General features: G+C 41.9%; 1 protein-coding gene across 7 annotated transcripts in view; it reads left to right on the plus strand.

Annotated features, from left to right (window-relative positions):
• hnf1ba (HNF1 homeobox Ba) overlaps positions 1-23,164 on the plus strand; it is a 98,639-nt gene extending 75,475 nt beyond the window's left edge. For 6 of the 7 annotated variants that reach the window (XM_043718363.1, XM_043718360.1, XM_043718361.1 and 3 more), the window contains 2 exons: positions 19,342-19,436; positions 21,998-23,164. In XM_043718363.1, coding sequence (XP_043574298.1) covers positions 19,342-19,395 — 54 coding nt within the window. In that variant the 3' untranslated portion in view covers positions 19,396-19,436; positions 21,998-23,164. The remainder of the gene's footprint in view (positions 1-19,341; positions 19,437-21,997) is intronic. The other variant, XM_043718362.1, reaches the window with a different exon arrangement.
• The last annotated feature ends 878 nt before the right edge of the window (positions 23,165-24,042 follow it).

Below are 24,042 nucleotides of genomic sequence, written 5' to 3' on the forward strand. Positions count from 1 at the left end.
TGATATTGCGATGGTTAGATGGAGGTGGGGGTAATGGTGATAGGTTGGAGAGGAGGGTGGAGTGGATCGGTGAGAAGGAAGATTGACAGGTAGGTCAGGTCATGAAGGTGGTGCCGAGTTGGAAGGTTGGAACTGGAATAAGGCGGGGAGAGGGGAAAAGGGGAAACTAGTGAAGTCCACATTGATGCCATGTGGTTGGAGGGTCCCAAGGTGGAAGATGAGGTGTTCTTCCTCCAGGCGTTGGGTGGTTAGGGAGTGGGGATGGAGGAGGCCCAGGACCTGTATGTCCTTGGCAGAGTGGGAGGGGGAGTTGAAGTGTTTGGCCACGGGGCGGTGGGGGTTGGTTGGTGCAGGTGTCCCGGAGAGGAGACAGGACACCTACTTGCAGAACACTTCAGAGAACATCTCTGGGACACCTCACCAACTGGCTCCAGTACAGGGGAAAATGAGGGCTGTGTTGGGATGGTCTACCCTTGAACTGTAATGGGATCAGTGTTCTTGTGAATTGCATAACTCAGGAAGTAGAGAGAATTTTAAACCAAAGGTGAAAGGGATCAATTCTGGAAAAATGTGGTATATCAAAGTGTACAAACAAAGTAATAGAGAAAGATAGTGATATTGAAAATGAGGGTCAGAGAAAGAAAGAAAAACATCTTAGGAATATACCAACCATTAGGGTGGTACGGTGGTCAGTGGTTAGCACTGCTGCCTCACAGCACCAGGGTCCTAGGTTCGATTCCAGCCTTGGGTGACTGCCTATGTGGAGTTTGCACATTCTGCATGGGTTTCCTTCGGGTGCTCCGGTTTCCTCCAACAGTCCAAAAATGGGCAGATTAGGTGAATTGGTTGTGCCAAATTGCCCATAGTGTTAGGTGAAGGGGTAAATGTAGGGGAATGGGTCTGGGTGGGTTGCTCTTTGGAGGGTCGATGTGACCTTGTTGAGCCGAAGGGCCTGTTTCCACACTGTAAGTAATCTAATCTAATCTAATCTAATCTAATCTAATCTAATCTAGGTAACAGTGACCACAAAATAATTGAACTTTGCATCCAGTTTGAAAGAGAGAAAATTGGTTCTCAAACTAGCATTGCAAACCTTAATACGAGTAACTATGTGGGTATGTACGTTAGGCAAGCCAAATTGAATGTCATATTAGTTTAGGGGACAGTTAAATAGATATGTAGCAATAGACATTTGAAAGGATATTTCAGAATAAGTGGGTTCTGGCTCTTGACCATTGGTACCAGTACAGGGGAAAATGAGGGGCGTGTTGGGATGGTCTACACCTGAACTGTACTGGGATCAGTGTTCTTGTGAATTGCATAACTTGGGAAGTAGAGAGGGTTTTAAACTAAATCGTAGGGGAAAGGGATCAAATGAACGAAAATATGATATATCAAGTAGAGAAAGACAGTAGTATGGGAAATGAAGGTCAGAGAAAGAGTGAAGAGAGATAGAATCCTACTATGAAGAAAAATACCCAAAGGGAGGAAAACACCATTTGTGGTTAACTAAAAAATGTTAGAGAAAGTGTCAAACGTAAGGAATATGCATATAACTGCATTAAGCTGAGCTGTAGATCAAATGTTTGTACAGAATACAAAGAATGGCAGGGAATGACTAAAAGGTTAATCAGGAGGAAGAAATATTATGAGAGGAAATCAGCTATAGAAAATGAATAGCAAGAGTTTCTACTGATATTTTATAAAGTAAAAGTAATGAAGTTGAGTGTTGGTCCTTCAGGAAGTGAGAATAGGGAATTAATACTGAATGACAAGGAAATGACAGATGAAATGAATAAAAATTTTGCTTCTGTCTTCACTATGGAGGTTGCAAAAAATTTTGGTAATCAGTGTAAATCCAGAGGTGGGAGGAAGAGAGGAATTTAGTGAAATTACTATCACGAGGGAAATGTACGAAGCTAACTGGTGGAGTTGCAGGCTGACAAATTTCCAAACCAGATTGACCTCAACCTAAGGTCTTAAAAGAGCTTGTTAATATGGCAGTAGATGCTTGCCGTTAATTTTCCAAATGTGGCAGCAAATAACTGCTCTAAATTTGCAAATAAAACCCCTCCATTCAAAAAGAGAGGGAGGCAGGAAGTTAGCTTGCTGTCTGTCATAGGGAAGGTGTTAAATTTGATCATTAAAAAAGGTTATAGCTCTGCACTCAGAAAAACCCTAGGAAGAGTCAGTATGGTTTTGTCAAAGGAAAGATCTGTTTAATTATTTCTTGGAGTCTTTGAAGGATTAAAATATTCTATGGATAAATGGGATATTGAGGATATAGTGTTGTTGGATTTCCAGAAGGCATTTGATAAGGTATCACTTCTAAAGTTTTGCAGAAAACCAAAGCACATTATCTAAAAGCTAACATATTCGCATGTATAGAAGATTGGCTGGCTGGCAGATAACAGAGAGTATCCGTAAATGGGTCTTTGTCTGATTGGCAGGATGTAACAGGTGAAGCCCACAGAAATCTGTGTTTGGGTTTCAATCTTTTTAGAAATTACATCAATGATTTTTCTCTCAGAGAATTGCATGACTATGGAACTCTATGCCTCAGAAAGAGGTGGATATAAAGTCATTAAATATTGCTAATGCATAAATAAGTAGATTCTTGTCAGGCAAGGGAATCAAGGGTTATTGGGGTAGATTATGTGGAATTTGGAACATAAGCAGATCAGCCATGATCTGCAGAGCAGGCTGAATGTATCAATTGGTCTATTTCTGCTCCTATTTTGTGTTTGCATGTTTGTAATATATGCATCTATTGATGAATTCATTATTTTGTTTTAAATGCATTGAAACACATTTGCAAATTTTAACTTCCTTCAACAATTTAATTGCTTACAACATCAAGCATTTGTGGTCAGAGACCAATTTCAAGGCCTTTAAAACCACTTTGACAATCAAACTGACAGGCACCCCACTATAACAATGCTAGGTTATAATCACACAATAACAATAAACTTCAGGTGTCTGTGATCAGATAGACTGAAATAGCAAGCATTGGATTTTTTTATAACTGGAAACAGGTTTTTTTTAAAGAAAAAGTAAGGGCAGGACATGTAAATGCCTTAACAGTTTGATAGTTCCCTTAGCAGCCCAACAGATTCCTTAACAGTTCCTTTGCATGTATCCATTTACACACATCCATGACTACTGTTTACAATCCCAAAGGACATTTGACATCTCACGAAGGGCAACAAACATATCCAGCAAGGTGACCTCGCCTCTCCAAATATACCCTCACCCTTCAAAGGCTTCTGCTGATAGGTCTAACATGCACAAGCCCTGTGGCTCAAACAACAGAAAGGCAGCTGCATTTTACTGTGTTGCCTCCATGAGCTACAAATCTGTAAAAAATAGAAACCATCCTGTTTCCCTGTCCCTTCCTGATGAAAATGGATGGGGGAACAAATGTGCGACTGACTCAGAATCACTCACCTCAGGCACTGTTCACCTCAGAGTCAGCTCATAAATATTCACCTTAGCGACAGCTCACAACGCCTCCGTGTGGCTTTGAGCTGACTTCACCAGCTCCATTACATCATATCCTGCTTTTATATTCTTTATTGATAGATTTAGTAAGACACAGTAATCCAAAGAAAAGCACTGAAACAACTAAGAGCATTGTCATTCTTTAGTGGAAGTTCATTTGTGTACTCTGTGTAAAAGGAGAAAGTGAGGTCTGCAGATGCTGGAGATCAGAGCTGAAAATGTGTTGCTGGAAAAGCGCAGCAGGTCAGGCAGCATCCAAGGAACAGGAGAATCGACGTTTCGGGCATGAGCCCTTTTACTCTGCGTAAAAATCATGAACATGTTCATTACAGTTTTAATATTTTGTTGAACTTTTACTTTGCATTGAATCATGGCAGCACTGGCTGGGCCAACATTTATTGCCCATCCCTAATTACTCTCGTGAAGGTGACAGTGAACACTTTTGTGGACCATTGCCGTGTATCCACAATGGCTGCACCTAAAGTGCTTTAGGAAGGGAGTTCCAGGATTTTGAGGCAGTTCCAATGAAGGAATGCCAGTATGTTTCCAAGATGGAATGATGTGTGACTCAGGGGGTAACTTGCATATGATGGTGTCCCCTTTGTGAATACATGCCCTCCTCTTCTGTATGATAGTTACATTGATCTGGAAGGTGCAACCAAGGAGCCTTGGTGCATGTTGTGAATGGCACACACACTGCTGTCACTCGGCATGAGTGGAGTGAACCTTTAAGGTGGTGGGTGGGGTCCTGATCATACACACTGCTTTCTCCTTGTTAAGGTTGAGCATGGTTGCTTGAGCCCCGATAGTTCAGTCAAGTGCAGAGTATTCCATCACATTTAACATGAGTTGTCCTTTATGAATGGAATTCAGAAGGTGACATTTTTGTTTTAGGTTTTTAATTTACTTTGTAAATTCCTTTATTCCCTGGCTTTCTTCAATACTGGTGGCCTTGCCTGCAGATGTGCGGTCCCAACATGGAAGTCTGTTCCCAAGCCTCTCTATCTTGCTCCCAGTTTCTAACTATATTTTTGACCACATCTCTCTCTTCAGTGTGGTGATACTTTTTGACTAATAATGCTTTGGTAGAGCAGCTTGGGACATTTTAATATGAGCTGAAAATGTGTTGCTGGAAAAGCGCAGCAGGTCAGGCAGCATCCAAGGAACAGGAGAATCGATGTTTCAGGCATAAGCCCTTCCTGAAGAAGGGTCCTCACTTTCTCCTCGAACATTTTAATATGATCAAGGCGCTACATAAATATAATTTGCTGTCACTAGTGAATTATTTTCAAACAAGGGGCAATGAAAAAGCACCAACAAGTCTCAAGTATTTTTAAGTAAGTAGGCTTGACTAAAAATGCTCACAATAATTTGTGAAATGAATAGAAACATTCTAGTAACCCAGCGAGCTGCAGACTAAAAGATTCTAGCTTTATATATTTGCGTCACAATCATGTTTGGTATTTGCATTATAAAACTCGAAACACAGCAGCTCAGCCTTCCTGCCATGATTAAAAATAATGGAGTATGGGCCTCTTTCTAAGCTGTGCTCCACAGCAGCAACCCAAACTAGCAGGATCACTTTAGGCACATTAAGTTCATTGGGGTACAGTGCAGAAATAATTGTAATTTGCAACATACATTTGATAAAATTCTTATCAGAAGGAAAATAAGTTGTGATTCAATTATAATATTGTTCTGTTGAGGATGAAGTTGATTTTGCATAAGCCATCTGCTATGGCAGGATTTGAACCTGGGTCCCCACATTAATAGTCCAGTGATAATACCATGAGGCCATTTCCCCACCAATGTACAGCTTTCCACTATTGGAAGCCATGTCTTCAATTGACTGGGCCTCATGCTCTTGAATTGCCTCCTTAAATCTTTCTGCACCTTCTCTCCTCCTCAATGCTCCATTAAAGCAACTTATTTGACCAAAGTTTTGGGTTGCCTGTCCTGATAGCTTCTTGCGTGTCGTGGTATCAAATGTTGTTTGGTATTGCTCCTCATGCTGAAGCGCCTGTGATAGCTTTGGGAGTCCCACTTTGCAGATCACCCTTTCATCCTTGTGGAATCGGCTCTTAAGAGGAAAGCACAGGTTTAGAAAGCCTTACCTTCCTGCTGTAAACATCATAAAATCATGAAGAACTTGATCCACATCGACTTCATGAGTCTCCTAAACGAGGCAAAAATTACACCATATAACTCAGTACGATTGTACTTTTGCCTCAGATCTACGCAATAGAAATGATGCAAGAAAGGCAATCTGCGTAGAAAGTGGTTTTACCTGAAGTAACCAGCAAGCTCCACATGCCAGATCGCCTTAAACTGAACCGCACCCATCACCTATAAAACACAGAGCAGCCTTGTTTCCTTCAGATACTGCACTGTGTCGTCAGTAACTGCCAGCAGTGTGATTTATGACAACCTATTACAATTTTGTGTTTATTTGCTTTTCCCATTAACCAGTATGATTTTCACCAGGTAGGTCAGCACACCTTTTTCCACTGGATTCGACCAACTTGTCTGCAAGCCTTGCTAATGCTGTTCATTGACTCTTCCATCTCGCCACTTTCTCCTCCTTTCTCAAAAAAAAAACAGTCCCACCTTCCTCCCACAAGGAGCTTTCTCTTAGGATTTGCTTAAAAGACCAGTCCGTTTGCAAAGAAATGTCATTCACTTGGAGCACCAGGCAGGCTTTTCTCCACAGGCCTCAGGACCTCGCCATTGGACTCGAATGGAGGTCAGAAGCCTACCCTGTGTGAAGGAGAGCTATGAACCTCACATATTTGCCTAATTGGCCCATTAGTGACCAGGTGGCCCAGTAGAGGATAGCGGGCAGGTTCTTAAAGCTTGAGGGCCAATCGGGATCCAACCATAACATTAACACATAGAAGCTAATCTCTCAATTAGCTAAATGAGAGGGGGGTCACCTGAAGGTAGCCCCCTACCATTCTGTCTTCCCCAAATAAAATTTGAAATAGAAAAAATCGTCAAGCAATTGGACCACCGTTTTACCGTTGTGAAGGGGACACCTCTCTAAAGGCTTCCCAGCAGTTGCAGCCAATTGTGTTTGGCCTGTTAGATTCTTGGTCTGCCAGTGGCTGCAGAGAGTACTATCTGCAGGATGCACTGCACCATCGAACCAAGGCTCCTGTAACAGCACCTTCCAAACCCGTGATCTCTACCACCCAGGATGACAAGGGCAACACACACTTGGAAACACCATTGTCCACAAATTCCCCTCAAAATCACTCACCACGTGGATGCATATTGGCATTCTTCTTTCATCACTGAGCTAAACTCTATTGATTCCCTTCCTAACAGTGCTGTGTGTATCTATGTCACACCAACTGCAGTGGCTCAAGATGAGAGCTCACTACCAGCTTTCCAAGGGCAATTACGGCGATGTATATCAGTGACACACACAGCCAAGGAATTTGAATCAGAAGAAAACCTTGTGAAAAGGAATGCTGATATTTGCTGAAATTTTAATCATCAAGTCACAGAATCTATTTATCATTATAAACCCTACATAGAATGCCCACTTTCCACTCCAGTCTTACTCCCTGTTAATAGGATTTGTGGTCACATGTTTCTCTTAACATGTGCTTTTGCAAACTGCTCAGGCAACATTTTCCATTCAATTTTCCTATGTCAACAGTTAAAGAAACTTTGACCACTAGATGGCTCTGTCAAGTGAATTTCTGAAGTTTCTCTCCCAAACCTGTCACCATCTTGTATCCATAAACATAAAATTTAATTAACTGACTGTACAAAATCGTAAGCCCTTTCTGCATATCTTTAACACTGACTGTCCCCAAAGTAATCAATTCTGGATTGTGCCTTCTTGGTTTCAGCAATGGTAGCCCACAAATTACAGGTAGTGAGATTAGAGAATGATTGCTCACAAAGATAAGAACACAAGAGTTAGGAGTAGGCCATTTGGCCCCTCTAGCCTGCTTTGCCATTCAATACAATGGTGGCTGACCTGATTGTAACCTCGACTCTACATTCCTGCCTGTCCCCCCACAGCCCTTGTCCCTCTGCGCAGATCGAAGATCTATTTTATTTCCCTATAGTGTTTCTTAATCTCTTGTGAGAGGTGGGCAATGCTGACTGGGCTAGCATTTATTGCGTACCTTTAGTTGCTGTTGAGAAGGTAGTGATGAGCTGCTTTCTCGAACTGCTGCCGTGTGCTGTAGGTAGACCCACAATGCTGTCAGGGAGGGAATTCCGGATTTTGACCCAGCGACAATGAGAAGGACAATCTAACTCAGACATAGTAATTATTCAATGACCCAGCCTCCTGCTCTCTGCGGTAGAAAGAACCAGAGGTTAATCATGTTCTCAAAAATAAATTTCTCCTCATCACTACCTTAAGTGGGAGCCCCTCATTTTTATACTGTGCTTCCCAGATGGATATTCTCCCAGAAAGAGAAACATTTTTCCAGCGTCTGTCAAACTTCCCCAGAATTTTCTTTGTTCCCAAATGATCATTACTAGTTCTTTAAAACTCCAATGGGCTCGAGCTTTCCTCATAAGTTGACAATATTTTTATATGAATTTCTTGTGTCCACTACAAACGTGTTAATACATTCAATCATTGTTCACTAATATCACAAACTGATCTCTTTCAACACCAGCCAAGCAGTATGGGTTTTGGAATAGATTAAATTACTGACTTCACCATGACAGTCATTCACTGATTGAAATAAAACTTCTTTTAAAAACCCACAGAATATTTGCTTTAAGAAATATCGGATATGTGGAGTAGTTTAGATTACTTAGGCCCAAAGTGGGGGCTGTGACCTCAAATGGTGTGCTGACTCATTCATTTTGGGGTTGTGACCTCCAAGGTAGGAATGGCTAACATATGGGACTGAGTGAACAGCTGCAAGGCAGCTTTTAAACCTTAAAATATTGTTCAAATTGTGGGTGTGGCCTTTAGTGACTCAACCTTGATATCTGGTTCCTGGAACAGTAAAAATGATGGAACTTAACATGCTTATAAAAGAGTAGGAAATCTTCTTGAGAACTCTCTCTATCTGATTCCTCTCTGTTGCCTCTGTTCAAGGTCTTCCCTACTACTGGCATTTTTTAAATTCACATGTGGGCCATGGGAATCTCTGGCTGGCTGGGATTTATCATCTATCCCTAGTTGCCCTTGAGAAGGTAGTGGTGAGCTGTCTTCTGGAATCACTGCAGTCTATTGATACAACTGAATGGCTCGATAGGCCATTTCAGAGGGCAGTTGAAAAAGAACCACATTGCTCTGGGTTTGGAGTCACATAGTCACTTTGGGCAGCACGGTGGCTCAGTGATTAGCACTACTGCCTCACAGCGCCAGGGACCCGGGGTTCCATTCTAGCCTTGGCGACTATGTGGAGTCTGCACATTCTGTGTGGGTTTCCTCCCCCTCACAGTCCAAAAATGTGCAGGTTAAGTGAATTGGCCATGCTAAATTGCCCGTAATGTTAGGTGCATTAGTCAGAGAGAAATGGGTCTGGGTGAGTTACTCTTCGGAGGGTCGGTGTGGACTTGTTGGGCCAAATGGCCTGTTTCCACACTGTAGGGAATCTAACATATATGACAGACCAAGTTAGGGTGGCAGACTTTCTTCCCTGATGGACATTGTGAGCCAGATGGGTTTTTCCAACGATCAACAATGGTTTCACAGTCATCAGTAGATTCTTAATTCCAGATTTCTTTTATTAAATTCAAATTCCACATCTGTGGTGACAGGATTCGAACCTGTGTTTCCAGGATATTAGCTGAATTTCAGGATTAATAATCTAGCGATAATACCACTAGGCTAAAGGTTCAAAAGTAGGATACTATTAAATTGGAGAGGATGCAGAAAGGATTTACAAGGATGTTAGTGAGACTGGAGGGTGAGAGTTATAAGAAGAGGCCGGATAGGCTGGGACATTTTTCACTGGAGCGTAGGAGGTTAAAGGGTGACCTTATGCAGGTTTATAAAATCATCAGGGGCACAGGTATGGTCAATAGCAAGAGTCTTTTTCCCTAGAATAGGGGAGTTCAAAACTAGAGGGCACAATTTTAAGGTGAGGAGGAATATTTAAAAGGATCTGTGGGGCAGCTTTTTCACAGAGAAGGTGGTTCATATGTGGAATGAACTGCTGGAGGAAGTGATAGATGCAGCTACAATTAAAAGATATTTGGGCAGGTTCATAAATGGAAACATAGAAAATAGGTGCAGAAGTAGGCCATTCGGCCCTTCAAGCCTGCATGCCCATTTGATATGATCATAGCTGATCATGCAATTTCAATATCCTACTCTTGCTTTCTTAGGAAGGGTTCAGAGTGATATGGGCCAAATGCAGGCAAATGGGACTAGGTTAATTTGGGACCATGGTAGGCATGGACAGGTTGGACTGAAAGGCCTGTTTGCTCTGTGACTCACTGTTAGTCTCAAGACAGCACAACAGTTTCCCATCCTTGAAATGGGTTTCATGGCAAACAGAATTGGGAATCACAGTTTTATAGATTAATCGCTCTTGTGTATTCATTACCTTGTACTTTCATACAAGAGAGTGAAAGTGGACAGTGGTCTGAGCCTCTGTTAAGGAATATATGTTTAGTATTTGCTGTCATGGTTTCCCTTATTTCTGTCCTTTATGTCATACTGTCTCAAAAAATTTCCTTCAACATAGCAGTAAAGTCCTACATTTGTAAATAGGTAGCTGCTGTCTTCACAAAAGTATTAAGCATTTAATTTTGGAAGTGAACTGTTGAGAGTAGCAGCCAAATGCTCCTTCCATCATGGAAAGAGTAATAATGAGATGTTCCATCTCAATTCACCTTACAACGCAATTGTAAATAAGCAAAGGCCTTTCCTAAATGCATCTTCATTAATGTAGATATAACCCTATATTCATTTGTGTTGAGCCATGTCAATATTTCCATTTATTGATGTCATTGAAAAGACTTGAAGAACATGATAGAATGGAATGCAGTGTTTACTGCAGTTAAGTGAAATAGTACAATTGTCCCACGTAGTGTTCAGCTAAAGTATTTCCATCATAATACCTTCTTCACTGTTAAAACTATAATTTGCCTACCTCACCAGTAAACAAAGACACTTGAATTCAGTTAAACAGCAAGTTTATTTCTGTTGGACTAAAAGAAAGGTGAACAGAGGTTAATATACATAAAATAGAAATTGAGTCTTACTGTTTGCTGAGGTTCTGATACACAAATCTCAATCAGTTGAGCAGTCAGGCAGAGAAATACTCCTAAGTAAACGAGGTTTCCTTTGAAACTCTCTATCAATCAATATGCTAACTATTCAGCCTTAAACTGGTTTGATTAATTATGCCTTCATACTCCAATGGGCTTAGATGAGTTGCTTGTTGGAACAAGCCTTCACAGTGCAGGAAATACCCTCTTATCAAAATACGATGTGACGCTACCTGTTAGTTTAACATACATTCGGATAATTACCATCTTCTCATCAGAGTCTCTGGTCAACCTTCCTTGAAATATAGTTAACTGGAGCTAATGCAAATGCTTTGCGCATGAGGTGGCACATAGTTTACCAGAACAGACTTTTCAAATAAATTCCACTCACTGTCTTTCCTGTTGCTGGAATCGTGAGAGCACTTTCCAGCAAGTTTCATCTAACAGGAAGGTGAAACTGAATGAGTGAAACTCTGAGGAAAGGAATTTGAGTTTAGGTTACCAGGGAAGGCTATTTAAACAAAGGAGATGTATTTGGTCAATGCCAGCACAACAACATGTATTTACATAGCGCCTTTGATGTAATAAAACATCCCAAGCTTCTCAGGAATGTTCTCAAATAAATAATGATACGGAGCCACGGAGGAGATATGAGGCGAGATGATGAAAAACATGCTCGAAGAGGTAGGTTTTGATAAGGATCAAAAAGGACAGGAGGGAGAATAAGATAGAGAGGTGGAAAGGTTCGAGGGGGCCTAGTCAATTGAAGACATGGTCACCACTAGTGGAATGAGTCAAATCTGAGATGTACAAAGGCCAGAACAAGAGAAGCACAAATATTCCGGAAGGTCAAAGGGCTGGAGAAGCTGATAGGCTCAGGAAAAGGGAGGCCGAGAGGGATTTGAAACCAAGGGTAAGAGTTTTACAATGCTTGGCTGGGAGCCAATGCACACCAGTAAACCTAAGAATGATGTCAGTGAATGGGAATTGGCAAGAGTTAGGATCTGGGCAGCAGAATTTTGGATGACCTCGAGTTTATGGAGGGTAGAATGTGAATGGTCAGCCAGGAACATGTTGAAATAGTTGGCTATAGAAATAGCAAAGCCAAGGATGATGGTTTCAACAATAGCTGAGCTGAGTTGGGACATGTTACTATGATAATAAAAGGCAGTCCTTACGAATGGTAGGAATATGTGGCTGGAGGTTCATCTCAGATCTAAATCTTAAAGCCAAGGTCGAAAGCAATCTAATTTAGTCTCAGAGAGAGGGTTGGCGTGAGTAGTTAGGAAACAGATTTGGAATGGAGAACAAAGACTGTCCAATATTTAATTGGAGGAGGTTTGTGCTCATCCAGTATTGGTTGTTAGAGAAGCAGTCTGATCAGTTAGCAGCTTGGAGGGTCAGGACAGGTGGCAGTGCCGTCACACTGGGTTTCATCAATGTACAAAGTAGCACGGTGTTTTCAGATGATGTTGCTTCGGAACAACATGTAGAAGAGAAATGGGAGGGGTCCAAGGAGATAGGAGACACCAGTGGCAATGGTGAGGGAGCAGGGGGAGAAACCATTGCAAGTCACCCTCTGGCTGGGGTCAAGTGAGTGGTGACCCTGGAGGAGGACACACTGATAATGTGGTGAAGCATGGCAAAGATTATCTTTGCCAATGTCCCTGTAGCATAAAAACAGCTTACAAAGAAGAGGTGTAAAGTTTTTCTTTTGCAATAGAAATCTTTAGTGTCTGTGACAACATGTAATTAAACAAAATCTACTTTCTTTCTTGGGATGTGGGCCAGCATTTATACTCCATCTCTCATTGCCCTTGAAAGGTGGGTGACCTTGGCTGTGCCTTTCTCAACCACGATTAGATTGGTGCTAGAAAAGCACAGCAGGTCAGGCAGCATCCAAGGAGCAGGAAAAATCGTGTTTTGGCAAAAGCCTTTTGTCAGGAATGAGACTGGGAGCTTCAGGGGTGTAGAGATAAGTGGGAGAGGGATGGGGCTGGGGGGAAGGTAGCTGAGAGTACAATAGGTGGATGAAGGTGGGGTTAATGGTGATAGGTTGGAGAGGAGGGTGGAGCGGATAGGTGGGAAGGAAGATTGACAGATAGGACAGGTCATGAGGATGGTGCTGAGCTGGGATAAGGTGAGGGACGGGGAAATGAGGAAACTGGTGAAGTCCACATTGATGCCCTGGGATTGAAGTGCTCCGAGGGGAAGATGAGGCATTCTTCCTCCAGGCGTTGAGTGATGAGGGAGTGGCGGTGGAGGAGGCCCAGGACCTGCATATCCTCGGCAGTGTGGGAGGGGGAGTTGAAATGTTCGGCCACAGGGCGGTGGGGTTGATTGGTGCGGGTGTCCCGGAGATGTTCTCTGAAGCGCTCTGTGGTAAAGCGAACCACTTTGTGAACCATTACAGTCCAAGGGGCATCATTCCAGATTTATCCATTGAATTCCACCAGCTTCCATGGTGCAATTTGAACTCATGCCCCCAGGGCATTAGCTTGGTACTGTGATTGTAAGCCCAGCTACATTACCAGTACATCACCACTGCCTCCATGTTATTTATGGCCTATATTGCTACTGTAAAAGCTTTTCAAACAAGTTATATTTAATCCACTGGAAAAGAAAGTTGAACACAATGTAAAACAGGTTTCTAACATGAGAGTTAAACACATGGACAGCCTGACGATTATGCAGCAAGGATTATTTACAACCACTGCAACAAATCATTACCAATATTAAGGCAAGAAAACTAGAAGAACAGTGTATTTACATTGAATTAAACCTTTATTTGTACATATTGATTGAGGAATCTTTAGTCTCCAGCTACAAGTGTGGCCATTTGTGGCCATTTGCTTGGTGACTCTGTGGGGTTCAGTATTACACATATCTTGTCTCTTACTTCAACCATTAATACTCTGATTTCAGAAGGAAACACCACACCCCCCCCCCCCCCCCACCAACAAACCATCTCTAAACCATTCCTTCCCCTGTGCCTGTCCAAATATCTTATAAATGTTGTAATTGTACCTGCATCTACCACTCTCTGCCAGTTCATTCCACACATGAACCACTGCCTGTGTGAAAAAGTTGCCTCTCAGGTCCCTTATAAATCTTTCCCCTCTCAACTTAAACCCATACCCTCTAGCTTTGAGTTTTCCTACCCTGAGTCATTTGAATCCTACCATTTAAATTTCTGAATTCAATAAAACTATGGAATTAAATGATAGCCGAACAGGGTGACTGTGAAACCCTTTTGTGTAAAAAAAAAAACACAACCTGGTTCACTATTGTCCTTTTTAATATTTGTGGACGGCACAGTGGCACAGTGGTTAGCACTGGTGCCTCACAGTACCAGAGACCCGAGTTCAATTCCCGCCGCAGGCGACTGACTGTGTGGAGTTTGCACATTCTCCCAGTGTCTGCGTGGGTTTCCTCCGGGTGCTCCGGTTTCCTCCCACAGTCCAAAAATGTGCAGGGTTAGGTGAATTGACCATGCTAAATTGCCCGTAGTGTTAGATGCAGGGGTAAATGTAGGGGAATGGGTCTGGTTGGGTGCGGTTTGGCGGGTCGGTGTGGACTTGTTGGGCCAAAGGGCCTGTTTCCAAACTGTAAGTAATCTAATCTAATATCCTTCATTCCGGGAAGAAAGAGGAGAGATTGCTTGTTCCTCAGTTTGCAGCTAATAATTTGATCCCTATTTTGTCTGTTGGTCCTCACTGCTGTTAGATTTTAGCAAGTGCCAAATCTTTATTAAGGTGCAGTTAAAATGTGTAATTTCAGAATTTCAGCTCCAATCTCTAAAAGTCCGACATGTGCAGAAGAAATGAGAAAACTGGCTTTGTGTGAGGAAATTTCTTCTTGATTTAGATTCAGGAACCACCATGACCTTTGCCCCCAGGCAACACTCATTCACAGGGTGCAAAGGTCAGGGAAGAGGGGGTGGAGATCCATTTTGCTGGGTTTCCACATCACTTCATGTACAGTCTTTGAATTTCCTATGAGTATGAGTCATTTCAAAGTCTTTGTCTTTTAAAACTAGCACTGAACAGCATACACCCACACTCCTGTACACCCAAAATTCCTCAATGAAGTCTTTAACATGCTTATTTTTGTAAGGGGCCCAGTCTGCAATATCCATCCTTATAATTAGAGCAGAACATGGTGTTGTGGTTGTACAGGACATTACTGAGACCTCTTCTGCAGTACTGTGTCCAGTTATAGGAAGGATATTATTAAGCTGAAGTGGGCTCAGGAAAGATTTTCCAGGATGTTGCCAGGAATGGAGGGTTTGAGTTAGAAGGAGAAGCTGGATAGGCTGGGACCTGTTTCACTGGAGCGTAGGAGGTTGAGAGGTGACCTCGTTGAGGTTTATAAAATAATGAGACTTTCAGATAAGGTGAATGGCAAGTCTCTTTTCCCTAGGGTGGGGAAGACTAGAGGGCATATTTTTAAGGTGCGAGGAGAAAGAATTAAAAAAGACATGCGGGCCACTATTTTACACAGAGAGTGGTTTGTGTGTGGAATGAACTTCCAGAGGAGGTGTTGGATGCAGGTACAGTTACAACATTTAAAAGGCATGTTCATGAATAAGAAATGTTTGGAGGGATATGGGCCAAGCACAGGCAGGTGGGACTAGTTTAGTTTGGGATTATGGTCGGCATGGACTGGTTGGACCGAAGGGTCTGTTTCCATGTTGTGTGACTCTAGCATTCTATGACACAGCTCTTGGTTTGAAAGGCCCATATCTGAGTTCCTGGGTATAGGTAGCCACAAAGATCTGATCAGTAAGTCATGGTAAATGTGAACTCAAAACCAGGCACCTTTTGAGCACCGTATTAACTCACTGCCAGACCCTCTGTGTGAGGGATGACGGTGTGCATATCGAAGATTCCTGATAAAGGGCTTTTGCCCGAAACATCGATTTTCCTGCTCCTCGAATGCTGCTTAACCTGCTGTGCTTTTCCAGCACCACTCTACCCATTTCGAAGGTTAGCTTTGTTAAGTACCTGATGGGGATTTTTTGAGAAAATGGCTGGTGATCACATCGTTCTCCTCATTCCTTAACAAAGACAGTCAATTGCAGGAAATTGAAATTTAGGGACAGTACATGAAGTGATGCGAAGATCCAGTATCTCCGCCCCCACCTCTTCCCTGACCTTTGAACCCAGAGAATGAGTATTACCTGGGGGCAAAGACCATAATGGTCCCTGAATTTAAATCAAGACAAAATTCCTCACACAAAGCCTGATTTTTGTCATTTCTTCTGCACATTTCAGATTTTTAGGGGATATTCTGAAATTACACTTTTTAACCATTTAGAGTCATAGAGATGCACAGAATGGAAGCAGATCCTTCAGTCCAATCCGTCTATGCCATCCAGATATCCCAACCCAATCTAGTCCCACCTGCCAGCACCAGGCCCATATCCCTCCAAACCCTTCCTATTCATATACCCATTCAGATGCCTTTTAAATGTCGCAATTGTACCAGCCTCCACCACATCCTCTGGCAGCTCATTCCATACTCTGTGTGAAAAAGCTGCCCTTTAGGTCTCTTTTATATCTTTCCCCCCCCTCAATCTAAACCTATGCCCTCTAGTTCTGGACTCCCCATCCTCAGGGAAAAGACTTTGTCTATTTACCCCATACAAGCTCCTCATGATTTTATAAACCTCTATAAGGTCACCCCTCAGGTTCCAACACTCCAGGGAAAACAGCCCCAGCCTATTTAACCTCTCCCTATTGCTCAAATCCTCCAACCCTGGCAACATCCTTGTAAATCTTTTCTGAGCCCTGCTTAATGAAAATTTGGCACTTGTTAAAATCTAACAGCAGTGAAGATCAGCAGAAGAAATAGGGACCAAAATAATTAGCTGCTAATTGTGTCTTTCCTGAAGAAAGGAAATTGAAAAGGATACTAGTGAACCAGATTGTTCTTTTCACAAAAATGTTTGCAGAGTCACCCTCATTAGGCAAGCGTTTAATTCCACAGTTTTATTGGCTTCAAGTTTTACTGTAGTCCCCAGGACAGTAGCCATATTAATGCAGTTTATTAGATTAGATTATTTACAGTGTGGAAACAGGCCCTTCGGCCCAACAAGTCCACACCGACCCACCAAAGCGCAACCCACCCAGACCCAATCCCCTACATTTACCCCTGCACCTAACACTAAGGGCAATTTAGCTTGGCCAATTCACCTAACCTATACATTTTTGTGTGAGTGGGAGGAAACCAGAGCACCCGGAGGAAACCCACGCAGACACGGGGGGAATGTGCATAAAACATAGAACATAGAACATAGAAAAATACAGCGCAGTACAGGCCCTTTGGCCCTCGATGTTCCCACTATCCTCCATATGCCTATCCAATGCCTGTTTAAATGCCCATAAAGAGGGAGAGTCCACCCAGTGCAAACTCCACACAGTCAGTCGCCTGAGGTGGGAATTGAACCCAGGTCTCTGGTGCTGTGAGGCACCAGTGCTAACCACTGTGCCACCGTGCCACCCAGTTCTGTGTTATTTGTCTACTGATATTACCACTACCCCATCAGCTCCCTATATCTGTCCTCAGAGATGTTAGAAGATGATTACCAGCTTCCCCTCTGTTTTACATGAATGGCAGGTGCCTGCAGTGTGTGACTCAAACTGATATGACTTTGGGTCATGTGATTCCATCATTGCATCGTGCCCTGTGACTTACTATTGTGATGTGAGTCGTAATTTCCAAGCATGTTACTGAGAAACAGCAAACAGTACTGCTAGAGTGACAAGAGCACACCCTGGGTATATTACAGAGAAATAGCAGGCCCAATATATTTCAGAAATCACGTGGCTTGCATAAATTGTCAGTATAAAGGAATAGCATGTTTTCGATCTATTTCAGAACCAAACACAAGCATGCATACATAAGATCAGACTTTTCTATGGAGAATCTATAGGAAATATTTGAGGCAAAACAACATTCATATAACAGAAAAATGACAGTAAATGGATATAATATAGAAGGAAAGCCCATGACAGAGTGAAGAAAATAATTGGAGAAGGAGCATATTATATATACAACATGGGGAAGAGCATTGGTGAAGCAGGAAGGAATGCAGATTGTTGAGGAATGACATACATTTGCTAAGTGTGTACTCTTTTTTAATTCTTTCATGAGGCATGGGCATCACTTAGAAAAGTCAGGGTTTGCTGTCCATCACTAATAGCTCTTGAACTGAGTGGCTTGCCAGGCCGTTTCTAAGGGCACTTAAGAAGCTACCAAAGGATCTGGAGATCTGTGTAGGCCAGACTACATAAGGCTGGTAGATTTCCTTCCCTAACAGACAATAGTGAATCAGATGAGTCTTTACAACAGTTGAGGATAGTTGTCATGATCACGACCTTGAGACCAGCATTCCAAATTTTTAATAAAATTTGAATGCCACTACTGCCAGGGATAACTGTAAAGGTAAAGCTACCATGGTCCTTCCAGACCAGAGGGCTGCTCTTTCATTAGAGACTGAGACAATTGGTGGTAGTTTAACCTAATGGTCACCACACCTCAGGCAAGGGGAGAGGTTGGGAAGGAGAGTCCAACACGGCAACTGGTCCAAGAAGGATAAAGGTAGCTGTCACACAATCCCTTATGATTTTGGAAGTCACTCATACAAGGATTGATGAACTCTGAACTCTCACATATCCCTGTTCTATTGGGTAAATGTACAGATGGGAACAAAATTAAATTTGGCGCTGCTATCCCTCAGTGAGAATGGTCATTTAGAAGGAGTACAGATTGGAATTAAGAGTACATATTCTCGCTCAATCTCTGCCCTGTGCATAGGTCAATACTGGGAGTGCCACAACACTGAATTTACAAATGTAAATAAATAGTCAATCCTGCTAATCTTTGCTTCTTTATTGTATGAGCATTCAGTATAAATCACCTTAGTGTTACTGTATGCATATATAAAAATGAATGGTGATATATGTATTCCTCTAAAGTCTCTAATTGTATATTAACAGAGTGGACAAATTTGCCCAAGTAAGACAACTGCTAGAACATTCCCATGGCTTTGTTAGTTTGGGAACCATTGCACCCACTTTAAGGGATAAGTCATGTTTGTATTGCCAGTGCCTGATTCACAGGGGTCTGGTCTTAATGACATCTCCTGGCGTCTTCTTATCTATGTATTATTATGTTTACACTTCCAATAAATTAGGCCGGTCACAAAAGCTATCTTTGGCATTATTCTCCCCATGAAATAAGATCAATCGCATCGTATCTTTTTATAGAATACCTTGCAGCAATTTGTTGTACATAAAAGAATTGTTTAAGGAGGGTGTCAGCAAGCACATGAAATTCTTATAGCAGAGCGACAGAATTACATATTGAATGACATTTTAGGGAAGAGAGGAATTAAAAACAAAGAGAAGGTATATTTCCTTTTACGGGCTTTATTTGGAGACTTAGTATTCTGCAGTGAGTTCTCTAGAGCTCACCTCTGCCTTTTCCTGATAACACAGATGTTAGTGTTGGCCACATCAGCACATTTTATTATTTATAGTGGGTTCTGGAAGGTTTCACTATATTGGCAAAAAATTATTGACTGTTTTAAAATTGGTTTTCTGATTTTTTTTTCCCCAAAATGACGAATAGGTATTGAAAGGGCAAACAGTGACAGATTATCTCCACTGGTTGGTGAATCGGTAACTAAAGGAAATAAACTCAGGATTATTACCAGAAGAACCAAGGTGGGACATCCAAAGACACTTTTCCACATTGGCTATTAGAACATTAAATATTTTACAATTTGGGGTGGGGAATGTAACATGGTTTAACATTTGAGAAGGAAGAATATCATGGAATACGTGCAATGAATAGGGACATGGGGTTATTGTAAATAGTTCCAACAATTGAACAACTAACACCAGTACAGATGTAGTGAGTTGAATGGCTATCTTTGCTGTTGTAAACTGTATTCTTGAAGTGAAACAAGAGGCCAGTTGTGCAACACAGTTTGTATCATAGTGACGCTTTGTGTTGGTACAAACTGTAGAGTTTTTCAGCTGGATACTTGCCCAGATCTATGCTAAGACAAGATGTGCCTTTACATTGCACACTCCTTAAACAATATTTTGTTAAATGAAAGTTCAAAACTAGAGGGCATAGGTTTAAGGTAAGAGAGGAGAGATTTAAAAGGGACCAAAGGGACCAAAGGGGCTAATTTTTCATGCAGAAGATGGTGTGTGTATGGAATGAGCTGCCAGAGGAAGTGGTGGAGGCTGGTACAATTACAGCATTTAAAGGGTATCTGGATGGGGATATGAATAGGAAGGGTTTTGAGGGGCTGTGGGACAAATGCTAGCAAATGGAACTAGATTTATTTAGGATATCTGGTTGGCATAGACAAGTTGGACCATAGGGTCTGTTTCCATGCTATACATCTCTATGACTCTTTGATTGTAAATATAAACATTTGGGTGCCAATGATCACAAAATCCACATAGAAAGGCCTGTAACCTCCAGGTTTTGAAACTCAGGTTGCTTGACTATGTTCTGTGCTCTGCATGTTAAGAACAATGGTATTTTCCATTAAGAGGATTTTGTTGCGCAGTCCAGAAAGATATTCTGCCTACCACACAACTGACCAGTGTTATGAAACAGGAATTTCAGTGCCAATGCAATGCAGGTACATAGGCTGCACATCTCAATGCCTGGCTGATCAAATTAGTTAGCGTATTCTTTTGGTTGTTCATCACAGCAAAGAACTGACCATATTCAACCAACTTACACTTGCAAATCCCAAAACAATGTGCCTATAGTTAGATGTGCTTCCATGATTGGGCAACACTTGCTGAACAATCTTGAATGTGCTTATGGTTACATTAACAAACCATAAAGGAATCAATCAAGCCTGTAACACAGCTCATTTACACTTACTAGAGATAGCGCATATTCGTATGCAGGGATCCAATCTCTGCAAACAAAGGCAACATTGTCAAACCTTGTGCCTTTTTTAGAAGTACCAGGGGGTTTAAGGAGCCTGTGATTTCTCATTGCTTTCTCCATGGCAATGCCTTAGCCAATCAGAATTGACTGGCTAACCAGACAGCACCCTTTAATTATCTACTATAAATTATTATTATGATTTGAAATTTAGAATTCTTGTATTTGCCTTGATCAGAGTAAGATAAAAAGCTTCATCAGCAATGTAGAAAGAAGGAGTTGTAAGATTGTCATTTTGTTTTTATATCAGAAGACAGAATTAATATGGTGGAAGGGCATGGAGTGAGGAAATTCTTTTTTTCTGGTCACTGTGTGTACCGGCTCAGTGGTTAGCACTGCTAACTCACAGCACCAGGGTCCCAGGTTTGATTCCAGCCTCAGGCGACTATCTGCGTGGAGTTTGCACATTCTCCCTGTGTTTGCATGGGTTTCCTCCGGGTGCTCTGGTTTCCTCCCACAGTCCAAAGATGTGCAGGTTAGGTGAATTGGCCATGCTAAATTGCCTGTAGTGCATTAGTCAGAGGGGAATGGGACTGGGTGGGTTACTCCTCGGAGGGCCGGTGTAGACTTGTTGGACCAAAGGGCCTGTTTCCAAACTGTGGGGAATCTAAACTAATCTCAACACCGTAAAGAGAGATTTCAGTTACTTCTGTTTACCATTTTGTTGGAACTACCATCCAGTGGAAATTTTCACAAGTATATTGAAGTTGGAGGTAAAAGATGCTGTTTCAGGATGGGCAATCTGAGGCTCGAAATTTACAATCTTACCAATGTTCTATTCAAGCTGAGGGTGTAAACTAAACAGGTTGGGACTTTACTCACTGGAGGTTAGAAGAATGAGAGGTGATCTCATTGAGACATGCAGGATTCTTAAGGAGCTTGACAGGGTAAATGCTGAGAGGATGTTTCCCCTCATGGAAGAGTCTAGGACCAGAGAGGATAGTCTCAGAATAAAGGGGTGCTAATTTAAGACTGAGATAAGGGGGAATTTCTTCCCTTAGAGGGATGTAAGTCTTTGGCACTCCTTGCCACAGAGAGCTGTGGGGGCAGAATCCTTGTGTATGTTTAAAGCTGAAATTCTTGATCAGATGGGGAATCGAGGATTATAAACTTGGAAAGTAGACGCAAGGAATGTTGAATCAGCCATGATCCTATTGAATGACAGAGCAGGCTAAAGGGGCCTACTTCTGATCCTATTTATTTTGGGCTTCAAGCCCTGGAATATTTGCCTCAGAGTTAATGGGGCAACTCTTAATATTTGCATTAACAGCAGCTGCTTATTCTTCTTTTTTGTTTATTTCCTTAGTGTCCTCTTCAAGCCTGGTGATGCTCCATTCATCTCCTCTCTTCTAATCCCAGGATAACAGCATTAAGAAGGAAAACAAAATGGCTGCCAAAAACCACCTTTCTGGTATCCAGAGGTTTCCATAGAAAACCTCGCTGAGCCAGCCAGTACACAGAACAATTCTATGGAGCTGTCCGAGGCTGGCCTCCTCTGCAGCTAAATTCTTTAGCAGACTGACAGAGAACACATTGCAAAAGGGAAAACCTGGCCCAAACTTTACCTTGAAATTCCTGCTGGAACAGTATTTTCCTATTCACCACACATGTCTTGTCTCAGATTGTGCTCTGGCTTGCACAGGCCTCACACGAGAACAAAAATAGCAAAAGAATTTTAAAGAATTGGGGTTTGTTTTAGGAACTCACTTGAGCAGCAAATTCTATTTGTTTCCAGAAAATTTACAACCAAAGCAAATCTCCTTTTTATCTGTTACTGGAAGTTTGAAGCAAAAACACTTTGTACAATTTAACCAAATTTGAACTGTGAATGTTAAATGAAGGCAGATTATAGTTAAATTCTAAAGAAGGGACAGCCTAGAAAATGAAAATAAAAATCTTGATTGACCTGATTAAGTGCAATTCCTGGGATGAGCAACATCTCCAATGAATGCATAGTCTGCAAGTGAAATTGCCAAATGGGAACTAGGTGCTGAACAAACACGAGGAAGGAAACAGAGTTACCCCAGTTGGTATCCAGGGATTTTGAAAGATTTTAAAGTGAATATCCCCCTTTGAAGCTGGAACAAAATCTGGTTGGTATTCCTTGGAGCACACCACTGCCCCATAATGACGGAAGTGATTTTACAGGAGAAACAGATTGAATTCAGTCAACGCGAACTTCATATGTTGAAAAGGGGCACACCTTTGCTAAAAAGGTAATGACATGGGGATTTGCAATAAAAGCAATTATTGTGGAGATTCGATCAACATTCCAAAGCTTTGTAGTCTTGATCATTCCAGATTACATCCACCAATTTGGGGCTACTGTTAAATATTGATATTTCTGGAAGAAAAGGGTGGAAATAATTAAGGTGTCTGGTGGAAGGTTATGGATTAGTTAGCTGGAAACCAGCCCATTCAATATATGGTATCCAGTACTTCCTGCACTGGTTTCATATTCACTCATGACTGGTAGATTTGGTGATGAATGCAGTCAAATATTTGTCCCATTCCTATGTACTTTAAAGTTTAATAACGCTGAAAAATGTGTTGCTGGAAAAGCGCAGCAGGTCAGGCAGCATCCAAGGAGCAGGAGAATCGACGTTTCAGACATAAGCCCTTCTTCAGGAAATAATAATGCTGTCTAATAATGCTGTCTAATAATGCTGTCAACCATTTCCTTTCCATGATGACATTAGGTCTGCTTGTGATGCAGCGAACAGGTTTTAAACTCATTTTTAGTCACAACATTGGCCAACAGGCAGTTGAATACAAAAGTAACCCAGCTGGTAGACTATTTTGCTTGTTTGCTCTTCATGAAGTATGTTTTACCATGAATTTTGCCCCCATAAAATGGGGAAAGACCAACAATCAGAAATGCATCCAGATTTATTCAACTCGTTTTGAATTTTCCCAACTCAGATTGGATCATTTGCAGGAAGCCATGTCCAGTGAATGCACCACTGAATCTTTGAACGTACCTGTTGTCGTGCAATTGTAACAGAAACGCAAGTGTTGGAATTTGGAGTCGGTCCAAGTTGGGATTTTTGGTTCAAATTAACATTTTTGATTCTGATTTTCTCTAGTCGTATTTAGGACCCTCTTGAACTCTGTACAAAACAATTATTCCCAACCATCAATCTTCTCATGCACCTAAAGAATACGGTAGACTTCAACCTTTCTCTGAAAATGAATCTCAAATTTTTGTAGAGCTCCTGTGGCACAGTAGGTGGTACCACTGCATCTAATTCAGAAGCTCCAAGTTCAAGTCTCACTGCAGGTCTTGATGACCATGGAAGGAGAGTTCACGGTCTGGTCCGCACAGGTGGAGAGTCAGCCAACAAACCCTTT

Source organism: Chiloscyllium plagiosum, chromosome 28 (assembly GCF_004010195.1).
Source record: "Chiloscyllium plagiosum isolate BGI_BamShark_2017 chromosome 28, ASM401019v2, whole genome shotgun sequence".
Lineage (NCBI taxonomy): Eukaryota > Metazoa > Chordata > Chondrichthyes > Orectolobiformes > Hemiscylliidae > Chiloscyllium > Chiloscyllium plagiosum.